The 12,242-nt window shown below is 42.4% G+C and overlaps 1 protein-coding gene across 2 annotated transcripts; it reads right to left on the bottom strand.

Moving 5' to 3' along the window:
- Window positions 1-532: 532 nt before the first annotated feature.
- Window positions 533-12,239, bottom strand: KCTD21 (potassium channel tetramerization domain containing 21). Of its 2 annotated transcripts, XR_211436.5 has the most exons (3): window positions 12,190-12,239; window positions 4,893-6,300; window positions 533-4,794 (listed from the first exon to the last, which is right to left on the bottom strand). XR_211436.5 is itself a non-coding variant. In XM_004938933.5 (2 exons), the coding sequence occupies exon 2, from the start codon at window positions 6,268-6,270 to the stop codon at window positions 5,488-5,490; it is 783 nt and encodes a 260-aa protein (XP_004938990.1). In that variant the 5' UTR covers window positions 6,271-6,300; window positions 12,190-12,239; the 3' UTR covers window positions 533-5,487. The 2 variants fall into 2 exon arrangements, 1 of the variants encoding a protein (XP_004938990.1); XM_004938933.5 differs by having other exon boundaries at window positions 533-6,300.
- Between the last annotated feature and the right edge of the window lie 3 nt (window positions 12,240-12,242).

The raw sequence follows: 12,242 nt of genomic DNA, 5'->3' as shown, positions 1-12,242 counted from the left end.
CCCTGTTGAATTTGAGAGGGACATTGAATGTTGTGGGGTTGAGATTTGTGCTGGGTGTTATGAGGTCATGTATGGCATTGGATGGTGTGGGGCTGGGTGTGGGGTTGACTCTTGTGGCTCCAGCAGTGAGGTTGGGTGATGGTAGACCTGACTGACGTGAGGTTGGGTGGTGTAGGACCAGAAGTGGGTTTGGGTGGCGTTGAGCCTGGGGGATGTAATGTTGGGTGATGAGGCCACAGTGAGGCTGTATGGATATATGAAGATTTGTTCAAAAATGTATGTTTTGAATCTCTGCATTATAGATGTTTGAAGACACGAATGACATTGAGAATGGCTTGGATTATTGAAGGATTGTTACATTGATCTGGTCTCTTCTACATCGAACTTCATATTTTTTGTGAGCTTCCTATGATTCTTAGTTACAGAGACTTCTTGGTAAGCATTGCAATGACAAACTATTAAAAGTCTTAAGAGTAAAAACTGCAGATTCAGCAGATGTTGCTGCATGAAAATGCATGTCAGGCAGACCATCTACTGCTTCATTCACATTTTATTTATTGTCTTCTAAAACCTATATTAGTAACAGTTCACAGAAGAGTTACAGGCAGAGAAATGCAACCAGATTTTTAAATGTGATATCCCATAGGTTGTCTGTGAGAGTGATAAGAAACAAAACCCAACTTTTGACACCTTTCAAAAAGCATTCATTCAAAAGTATGGCTTTTTAGTGAATCAGGAACTAAGTTGTATTCAACAAAAAAAATCCAACAGGTAGGAGTAGAAATAAGAAAATAAGAGGTGGGAGAATGGCAGGAGGAAAAGAAAAGGAATTATTCATTCCATGCAGCCATGTAGCTCCTTTTTTTTGTTTGTTTTTGTTTTTCTGAATCCATAGGAAAACCATCCCTTTTATTATCCTGAGTGAATCCGAGAGCATGATCTGCACATTTATGCTCGATCCAGCCCTTCTCACACAGAATACCTGCGTGACCTCATGTACTAATTCACATATGAGACTTTTAATGGGGGGGGGGTCACATACTAGCAGTGCTTATTGCCTGCATATTTCTGGCCAACAGTGTGTGGATAAGGGAACCATTACAGAATGGCTCACCAACCAGGACAGTTAAATATTTCCAAAAACACTGCAACTCCAAGCAGTGATACCAAGTTCAAAGGTACGAGGTGAAAACGAAACTCTCACAAGAAGTCTTAATAACTTCTCCATTTATCTGTGAAGTGTCAGAAGGTCATAGATTTCTTCCTGGCAAGGGCTGAAGGCAGTGTTTATTACTCCCTTGAACATTACATACAGACCCCTCCAGCCTTTCCTTTTCTGGAATGGGAGTCATTCTGATTGACTGCCGAGATTTACGGACAGTGAGCTCAAGCAGAAATTTATATTCAGCAACCAAGTTAAAATATGGACAACTACAGCAGTGCATATGTTTGGTGATTGAAAGCACATGCAAATTTAGCAAAGCTGTCTACTTCTGACATGGTACTGGAATTACTCTTGGCACGGCCAATATTTTAGTTGCATAACAGGAGATTAAAACTGAAGAGGACCAATGAGTCATTCTAATTGCAGTCTTCCTCCATAATAAAATCTTTGTCTCCATTTGTACCTTGCTTACCTTTTTTTGTTGTCCTGAACAGATGTCACATCTAGAGTCTCTATGCTCTCCTTCTAAATCCTGGATTTCTTGTTAACTTAAGAATTCTTCCAAGTCTAACTTTCTACACCAGTTTCTTTTATTCCCCTACCATCACCTGTAGGAACAAACACGCATCTCATGGTCTCCTAATGATTTTTAACAACAGCAGCATTCATCAGACATTTTAGTGTTTAGGCATGGTTTCAGTCCCTTCACTATTATTGGGTATTATTAGACAATTTAGAGATATCAAGCCAAAAAACATACAAGAGAAACCCACGAGTGATTCTGTCTGGATTCCACTAAGATGTTTTAGAATATTCTTTCTGTCATCTAAGAAATCCCACTGTGCCATGTACATGCCCATGTGTGTAACTGCCATTACATTCAAACTAGTAAGTTATTTATCATCTGCCCTAACTCTGGTGTTTTTCTGCTCTGAAAACGATTGATCTCTCTATCCAGTGGTTCTGCCAGCATTTAGGCCATTTAAAAAAAATAAAGTGCAGGTCAGCCTCATTTTGTGGATGGAAATGTTAAGAGAGACAGGCTGATAGGAGAATCAGAACAGTGGATAGGCTCTGAGATGTGGAAAAAAACTTACTTCAATCTAGACAGGAAAAAAGCTTGCTAGATTCTTTCCTTGTTTTAAGGCCCTTACTAGGAAAAATAAGAAGTCTGTTCTGAGAGAAAGTATTCCACTCCAACAGTGAACTGATTTGTAGTTGTTACTGCTAATACATTTCAAGTGCTTTTCATGACTAGCAATGGGGTTGTGATGTACCCTAAGCACACACTATAGCTTTGTGCATGTTCACTTTTCTTTAACCCAGGACAGGTTGAGAACAAGAATCATCAGTGCTGTAGATTGGTGACAGAAAAACAAGTTACCTCCAGGGCTCTGAAACAGAAGGTAAACAAAAGCTCGCTATCTAGATAACAGGCAAAGAAATACTTTGGAGAGAGAACATTCCTATAAACAGTCATTACAACATAACTCACAGAGTGCAAAATTAGGGTACAGCTATAAATTTAGCTTAGCATGTTGTTTGAAATAGCAGCTGTATTTATATAACATACGTTTGATTGCAATCCCAGCTGATTCACTTACCACTTATTTCACATACTTGGTAGCACACAGAACTGCTGTGCTACTATACATAGTGTCTAATTCTCAAAGATGTTTATTCTCCTCAACAATTTTGAAGCATTTGAAGCTTTTCTATTCCTCCGAAGGCCGGTTTTCATTGGTATCTTTACACTGGCTGGAAATTTTGCATCTCTGCATATTAATAAATGATAGAGATTTGTGGTCAGTGATACCTTTGCCTACTTCAGTGATCTGAGCACAGACAAATGTGGATTCAAGTGGTCCACTGTTTGCATAATAAGCTGATGGGTTCAAGGATTCCAGAACAGATTTCACCCCCCTTTTTAGCCCATTGCTCTTGCCCCTGGATAAACTCAAGCTAAGAGCAAACTAATTATTACAGCTAATTATTCATTTAGTCCTGACATTCAAGAACTGCTGTTACAGATCATTTAAAATATACTCTCAAAGGCTTGAGTTAAAAAAATAGTACTATCGACATCCCCCCAAAGCTCTTGTCATAAGTTCAGCAAAGGCATATCTGTTTGAAGGCATAGATTTGATGAAAGAGAGTTCATGAATGGTATTTTACAGATCATAATAATAACATCTGCATATATGATAACTGTTAATGTCCAATTGACTGTCAATCTCTCAGCAGAAATAGGATTCACATTTGTGTTGCTCTGCTTTGTCAGTGGCATGCCGCATTTCCTGGAGTATGTTACTCTTGCTTCATAATTGAGGGCAGGAATGGGGAAAAGAGAGTTCTTCCTAATGCAACTAAAGGCAGAAAAGTTGAAAGTTGAAATTTGGCCACAGCATCCTGCTTCTGATCCTCAAAATTCACAAAAACTGGCTAGGCTTAATGGTTTTTTGGACTTCAATCCCAGTCAGTACGGCCTAACAACATGGTCTCGCTTCCACCATCATGCTGGTGAGTCTTGCACCAAGGTAGACAGGGAAGGAGATTTATAACAGGCTGCCAATAGCTACAGAATGAGTATTTTTACCATCAGCATGCTGATTTGTGTTATTCATGCAGTACAGCTTCGGACAGTGGGAATATATCTCACAGTTTTTTTAGAACAATATTAATGAGGTTTTTTTTTCTCATCATGGATCAGCTTAACGTAACAACAGTCTAGCTGCTTTGGGAAAAGGAAGAACAAGAGCAATATTGAGCTTTGCAGCTCTGTGCTAAGAAGCAATAAAATAATAAACACTAAAGTTGGTTATTGCAGTTTCCCTTCTATCTCACGTGAGGGAGTGGGAAATGTTCTGGAAGGTCTCTCATGCATACGTAGCAATGTGAGTAAGGAAAGACAGCTAAGATACTTTTAAAAATAATTAGCTGAAGAATGAACCACCTTGAATGTGGCAAAAGTGGTATCTAGAGCTAACATGCAGCTAGGGGACTATGATCTTCATCATAACAAGGATCAGGCTTTTAGGAAAGGGCATGACCACTGTCATCACCCCTTGTTTCCCACTGCCTTATCTCTCTGACAACTGGACACTATAGCCAAGCAAGAAGGTAAAATGGTGCCCTACAGTCTGGCATTTCACAGTGGTGTAAAAAATGGCTCAGTGTACAGGGGTTGAAAAACTGAACCTCTACTTTTGTAATTAAAAGTAGTAGAGACCATGATGGAAAAGTAGTCCTTTCAGATGGAATCCACCCTACCTAAAGGCCCTCCCATAAGCTCCAGGCACCACTGAAGGGAAACTTCCCAAGAGAAGGTCATATCCAGTCAGAAGAAACCCAACCAATCAGATGATATTTGAGGACGTCGTCCCTCTAAATCTGTCATCACCTCAGAGAGTGTTTCTGGGAGCATCCTCGAGACAAACACAGCGTTGTAGGAGAAAGAAAAGGAATAGTTGTCTTGGATGCCTTTGGAATGAAAATGTCAAGGTTTAAGAGCATCCAAAGCAAAGTTCCCCAACAGACACAATCTTCTCAGTTTGTAAAAACGTCCTTCTCTCTATTGCAGCTTTCTTGGTTGTTTGCAGAGTCAGTCACATCATTCAACCATGGCTTCCCTGAAAGCAGAAAACAGCAGTGGTTTCCTCACAGGGTTCAGGAAAAAAAAGTAAGTCATTTTCAGATGGCAACAGAACAGACAGGATCCTCTACTCACTGGCAGTGTGTACTTTACAGCTAGATTCAATGTGTCCACGTGGAGAGGCTTCTTCTCCATGAATTGAAACAAGCTTCTTGGGTCCTCTGCCCAGGTGATATGGCAAAGATAAGGAAAATGTGCCCTTCTGGACTGTCTTCTGCTGCACTGTGGCTCTGTGGCTTCCTTCAGCACACCTGATCTCATTATGTCTCTGTGGCTTTCTTTACCACATCTGATCTCCAGACATTTTCCAAACCTTGCTAACTGAACATTCCCATCAACCGTACGTTACAGGTTAAGGATCATTCCCATTTTTCATCTGGAAAATGCAGTAAGCAGATAAGTGATTTTCCCCACAGTTGTACGGCAGGTTAGAGGTGGAGGCTGAGACAGAACCAATCCTTAATTCAGGTGCTAGACAATATTCCTTCTATTTAGAATATAGACATATTCTGAAAGACTGTATTGGTAAATACATTAAAGGAAAATCATCTCCCTGTTAGTGACTCTTAATCCAGGTAAGCATGATTCTGAATTAGGCTGTAAGTGTGTTTTAAAGGGAAACACTTAACCTGTGTTATCTCCATGATGGCATCATAAGGAAAGAACATTCCTACTTGTATCGAATTAGGCGAATAATCTTATTATTCATGAAATCTGAAGTATGTGGATGAGAAGAATCTATGCAGAAACCATCACTCACGGCTATTTTTAGCATTTCTTCCACAAATACCTGGAAACTATTGATTTGCTTATTATCTGGCACTACCCAGAGTCTCTTTAAGTTCTGCTTCGTGTACTCCTCTTCCGGAAGACCTTCCACACTTGCAACCCAATCCAAGGTCAAATGGTTGGGGTCCTGCAGGTAGCTGGATATTGAAGAGAGGTTTCCATTGAAGCAGTAGTAAAGTTTGGAACCAAGAAGCTTCAGGAACAAACACGAAGTGGAGAAGATGTGAGCGCTGAACACTTCCATGTTGGAGGAAGACAGGCTGTATATCTGGGGTGCTTCTCGAACGGTGAAGTGAACAGTCTGGGTCTTCTGATCGAGACTGATGTTGAGCATGGCATTCTTCTCTGCTTTAGACAGCTCCACCTCCTTCTCCTGCAAGGCCTCAATCAGAGGCTGAATTTGATAGAAATCTGCCTCCCTTCGAAGTAAGCCCATTTCCTGAAAGTCTTCAGGGAGGTCCAAGTGAGAAGTTCTCAAGAAGTTCAGGATATAGCGGAAGATTTTTCCATCTCTGTCAATAAAGCAGTTGCCTTGGCTGTCCTTCTTGGTTGGCATCTTCCCACTAAACATGGCCCCCAGCATGGAGTCTGGAAAGCTAGTCAAGGTGGACAGAGAGGTGGTATAAAGTTTTCCTCCAACATTGAGTGTGATGGGTTCTGACATGGTGGAAAAGTCACGATGCTGCGACTAATTCTAAAAAAAAAAATTAAAAAAATAAAAACATCCAGCATGGTTGAAAAGGTTAAACTACAGGGAAAAAAGGTTTCTGTATATATATGGGTAACTACATGGCAATAATTTATCTTTGAAATTAGAAATGGGGAAATATTTTTGGAGGCTGTAGCGTGAGAATAAGCATCTCTTCTCCTAATAGTCTTTATCGGGGCTTTGTTTCATTCAGTTTACTGCCAGAAATCATGAGTCTTCTATACCTTTACAGTCGTGCTAAATGTGAAATCTCTCCCACAGGTGCCTACAGCAGAAAATGACTGACTTCCAGTCGGTCTATCCAGACTATCCTGGACTCAACCATTCCCATCTCCCTCATGAACAGGGGGAAAATAAGGGCAGAATAAGAACCAGACACATCCCAACATCTTCCATGATATCTCAAATTTTAATTAAAGCAACAAAGCTGTTGCAGCAGAATCCTCAAAGACACATTGGTGTGCAATCATCTTACCAGGGAGCCAGTGAGCTCCCTGGTTCTTTGCAGTTCCATTCAGTAAAAAATAAACACATCAAGCTTTCTCCTTCCAATGCGCTTTACCTTAGAAAACATCTCTTAATTAATTGGGACTGTATCCTTAGTTGACGTAGCTTCTGTGCAGCTCCTCTGCAGTCAGCTGAGACGAACTCAGGATGTGTTTTTATGATGCAGTTAAGCATCACTGCTTCTGGAAACAACGCACCTCCCTTTGCTCTCCACCACACTTCCCTTATCTCTTAAATCATCTCTGGCACTTATGTGACCCAACACTGAACCTGTTTAGAGAGCAACCTCCCTCATTTTCTATTCAGAATACATTTCTGCTACATCTTGGAACCACATGAATGCCAGGGCTGGTGCAAAGGAAGAGGAGGGAGGCACTTTCTATTGCAAACCAGCTTAGCTGCGCTGAGAAGCTGTGCTCTCATTCCTGTTAGCTGAAGACCTGCAAATATGGCTGCTCCATTTCATATCTGTTTCTCCTTGCTCACTGAATCCAAACCCATCAACAGTTCATTCCCAGTTTTACTGTTTACAGTTGACTAAAAACAACAGGAAGCCCATCAGTGCTTGTTTGCAGAGATACGAGGTAGCTCTTGCCTTATTAGCTATGGTCATTTCACAGAAAGCAGCCCGACAGCTCTCTTAAAATTAAGTTTACATGCAGGCATTTTCCTAACTGGTTATAGATCAATCATAGACAAGATAAGACTGTTATCAGTTTCATAGTCACAGCAGAATACAGACTGGAAGAACATCATCTTGTGCTGTAATATTGATTCCTTTATGGCTGCTAAACCTGAATAATGGTGGTAATAGCACCCTAGAACAACTACACCTTTAGACAGCAAGCCCATTTTGCTATGAAAAACTCATCCACACTAAATCAGCTAATGAACGAGTTGAAGGAGAATCTTTATTTCACTTCTAGTTTAACATTCCCCTTTCTTCTTTAGCCTGTGTTAGCCCTCAGCACACTGTGTGCATGTCAGTGCATAGTAATTAAGGGAAATAATCAACTCTATAAATCCTCTGAATGCTTTGCCTGTGTAAGCCCCCAGTAACCAATACAATTGACAAAGGTGCACACGTAGACCAACACAGCACCCCCTCCACCCCAGACAAAAGACCATCCTTGTTACTAAGCTCAGCCAAAAACACTCTGGGAAACAAACTCATTTCAGTGTTGAACTCCCTATGGCACTCTGTTCTCAGCACACTTCCCGTTCTTGAAGGCTTCTACCCAATTTAGAGTCAAGAGCTGTTTAAACCGATCATATATAGGCTTCAACTGATCTTATTCTGTGGTACAGGTGGCAAGTGTTTCCCCTAAGAACTTGCAATATGCCTGTGAAAGTTTTTCTGCAAACACAATCTGACACAAAAAACAGCCCCAAATGGATTATTTTCAAGTTTCATACAAGAACAGAAGCATCTCCCTGCAGATAATGCAAGCTGTAGAAGTAGCACTGACAATGACCCCAAAGGCCATGCTCATTTCTTCCCTCTTCTGCTGTTTCAGACTCAGTGACCCATTTTTTTTTCTTTCTGTTCTTTCTTCACAGGTCATATTTTCAGATTACTGAGCCCAAGCCTGCTTATCTGCACCACAGCAGTTTTCTCAGGCTCTCTGCCAAGCCTTGGTCACTTGCAGGGAGATGTTCCCCTCCTTTGGTTGCCACCTGAAGGCCACTGGATGGCCTGGAAGTTCAGTGGTAAGATGCAGACTTTCATTTCAAACTCAGTACGCTCTCAAGTTTATTCTGATCCAAAAACGTGGGTGTAGGTGGCTACAATCTGCAGTCACGGGTACAAGTACAAACTGGGTTATGATTCTTGGAAGCAGAGAATTACAGTAAAGACTTCTGTGTAGCTGCTCCCAAAGCAGTACTTCAAGTCCATTCAGATTAGATCACTTTGAGATTTAATCTGAGACCTGAAGATGTGAATTTGGCCAATGAGCACCGGTATTACATGCTTTTAGGGTGACTTGTGTTCCAGTACACCTGAACACCAAGTTACATCTGTATTCAAATGCACCTGGACACAAATCACTCTGAAAGCACATAATAACCCATAACACTAGATTACATCTGTGAAACTGTGGGAAATGACAAAATCCACTCATTTTCACTTACTGACATCTTCACATAGTTATAGCTACCAGTTTGGTACCTCCATAATCTGCAGCACTTCCTCTGTTTAATAATTTTAAATGTAAAATAGCTTTGGACAAGCTAATTTCCCCTCTTCTGCATTCATCACGTTTTAAAATGCTTTAATTAGCTAATAAATAAAATTCTGCATCTATTATTTAACTGAGTGCCTTTTTCACCCAACTTGGCAAAAAACCCACCAGTGTGTGGTGGTCATCCAGAAATGCATCGCTCGTGATGTGCCTCCATAAGGAAAAATGGCACAAATGGCACAAATACTGCTAAGTATTAAGCACTGAAAAATGAGTACAGCCGTGGCTTATCCTTTTTAGGCAGAAAGAGGAGGCTGATGTAAACTCTGAAGTTGTAAGTATATGTAGCTTTCAGAAAAGAAACCGACAACCAAAACCCAAAGGCCTTATCCCTAAGAAACAGATATATATGTGTATGTATATAAAGTAGAGGAAAAGTCATTTTTTAATGTGAGCCTTTCTGTTGCTTACCCAGATCAAAACTGTTAATTTTGGTCATTCCCATTAAAAACAGTCTACCCCAAAACAACAATTTGATGGAACGTGGAAGAGACTGCATGTCCATTTCTGTTTAAGAGTCTCACTGAAGATTTGAAGAAAGCTGTCTCTGCATTAACAAAATGAAGATAGCACTAGTTTAGCCAAAGCTGTAATTACTGGCAGGGGAGGGAAAAGATACAAAAGATACTAAATAGAAAACAAAATGAAGTTTTTATTTGGGAGAACATGCAGCAAAGCCTTGATTTCCTTGAGAAGTAAACCTAAGCACAAGTATTTATTGGGAGTGAGGAAGGGAAGGAAAAGCAGCAGCAATTGGTCACAGGTACAGTGTATCCTTCAGTACCCAACCTATAAAACACCCTTTCATACCAAAACTTTGGAAACCCATCTTTAAGACAGTGAAACATGCAGCTTAGTTAAGAAAGAGCTGCGGAGTAACAGCAAGAGGCAAAGCACACACACAGCAAAACCAGGAGATGAATTATTCAGATGGGCACAAGAAGGAGAGCCTAAGTGGCAATAACATTAAAGCAAAACAGGGACCATTTCTGCTAAGCATAAGGAGAAGGAGCCAGACTAAAAACCTCCCTGGCTTCTGAGCATTGCCCAGGAGAGCTGCTGAGAGCCATAGTGTCTGGATAAATGTTGAGTGGATCTGGCCAGGTAATGCGCTGTAGGAAGCGATTTTGCATTGTGAGCAGCCCAATTGATTACAGCTAAAAAAGGAGGGATGGGAAAAAAAGTATCCGAGCACATGTGTGGTTGTGAGAGACTTCAGGTAGAGTCTGATCAGAGAAGATGGTTGTTCCCAGCACTGGGCCCCAGCCTGCTTTGTTAGAGTGCATTAATGTCACATAGATAATCAGCCACAGGCATAGTGCTCCATTGGTGCTGGGCTCTGTTCCCAGCCCCCAACAGTCGCTTTGCTCCAGCACATCTGACTACAGCAGAGCACTTTGGTTTGAGGTAAAAAATCCCAATTTCCACAAAACACCGCAGTAAAAATGGTCATTAAGCTGCAAAATCTGGGTCTGGGCACAGGTGGAGGCAGCGGACGTATAGCACTTGCTATGGCCATATCTGGAGAGCCATTTTGTCCCCAGTCCTTTCTCAAAGGGATGGTTTTGCAACAGAAAAAGACCATTAGCTGGAAATTTGTGTTATGGGCACTACAGCAAAGAGAGCTTGATGCGTGGAAGTCATGATAGGAGAAAAAAAAATACGTAAGAACAGCATCCGGAGGATGGAAATAAAATAGAAAGTATTTAGAAAAGAAAAATTAAATTAAAAACCTCAGTTCAGTGCTTCCATTGTGAGAGTCAGTAGGCAGGTGAGAGCTGGGTTTAAAGAAGGATTTGGGACAAAATGTGTTGTGACAAGGTGCTTAACCCACCCTTAGTGTACCACTGATGCACACTCACCAATCCCAGCTGATCCTCAGCTCTCTGCAATGTGGACTCTACAAACTGTGTGCTTCCTTCTAGCAATCCTACAGAGGAAAACCTCATGTTTTCCTTCCCACGGCTGCAAGATGGAAGTCTACCCCACCTCATTCTAGACATTTGGCTGAGGCATCACAGTGCTCTGTCACCGAGCTGCAGGAGAGGACTCCAACTCCCAGCAGGCACAGGGCAGGAAATGCCAGCTCACCCCTCCTTACAGGAAGCATCCCTATCGATCTGCTGCTTGTGGCAGTGCCAGGCAACAGTGACTTGGATTTTATTTTCTAACTGTGCTGTGTTAGTGTGGAAATATTCTGCCGATGAGATGACAAGGGAAGCCTGAATGTGAGCTTCCTAACATCCCTGGCTTGTTCTGAGTGATGGGGACCTCCCTGATGTTCTGAGCATCTCCTGCCAGATGCTCCGGACTGGTGCTGCTGGCATAGGGCTGCAGGTGAATGCAAACGGATGTGGTTCTCTGGGTCTAAGCAGTGAACAGTCTGGGGCAAAGAGAAGGAGGTAGGGAGATGGAAATATGGCTGATGGGCAAAGAGTGGGGGGAAGAAACTATAAAATAAAGGTCAGGCTCATACTGAGATATGAGGAATGATAGCATCCACAGGTGCTGGGGAGAAAGAAAAAGAAATGAAGGTAACAGCTGCTGAAGGAGGACCAAGAGGACAAGACAGAGGGGAACACAGTGAAGTGCCAGAGGATAAAAGCTGAAATGAGGCACTCATGACCCCAAAACCCACAGGCTGTGCTGACAAGCAGATGGCCAGCAGGGCAGCAGCCCACAAGCCAGCCCAAGTCGTGTCAGCCCTGTAAAGCTTTGCACTGATTTCTAATATCTCATCTAAGTGTCCACGTCAGTTGCCAACCCTGGCACTGCTGCCCAGAGAGCTGTGGGTGCCCCATCCCTGGAGGTGCCCAAGGCCAGGCTGGACGGGGCCCTGGGCAGCCTGAGCTGGTGACAGAACCAGAGAATATCCCAAGTTATCGGCAAGCAGCACAACGTACTAAAATAACAATAATAAATAATCCTAATAGTACCAATAACGATGTCATTGTTAACAATAATAACTAGGTTAAACCGATTTACACAAAACCTGAACATCCCAAAGCCTTTCTCCCGCTGCCCGCTCCCTGCCGTGCCTCACTTTCCCCTCTCGGGGCGGGGACGGGCTGCCCCCAGCCCTTCCCCGCCGCTCCCCCCCCCCCCCCCGCAGCCCCGCACCCACCTGCGGTCCCGGAGCCCCGAGCCCCGTCCCCGCCCGGGCCCGCAGGAGGCGGA

Source organism: Gallus gallus, chromosome 1 (assembly GCF_016699485.2).
Source record: "Gallus gallus isolate bGalGal1 chromosome 1, bGalGal1.mat.broiler.GRCg7b, whole genome shotgun sequence".
NCBI classification, from domain to species: Eukaryota; Metazoa; Chordata; class Aves; order Galliformes; family Phasianidae; genus Gallus; species Gallus gallus.
This window is presented reverse-complemented; position numbering and strand designations above follow the sequence as displayed.

Coding starts and splice junctions, on each gene's coding strand:
- KCTD21 (XM_004938933.5), bottom strand. CDS start 6,270: ATGTCAGAACCCATCACACTCAATGTTGGAGGAAAACTTTATACCACC.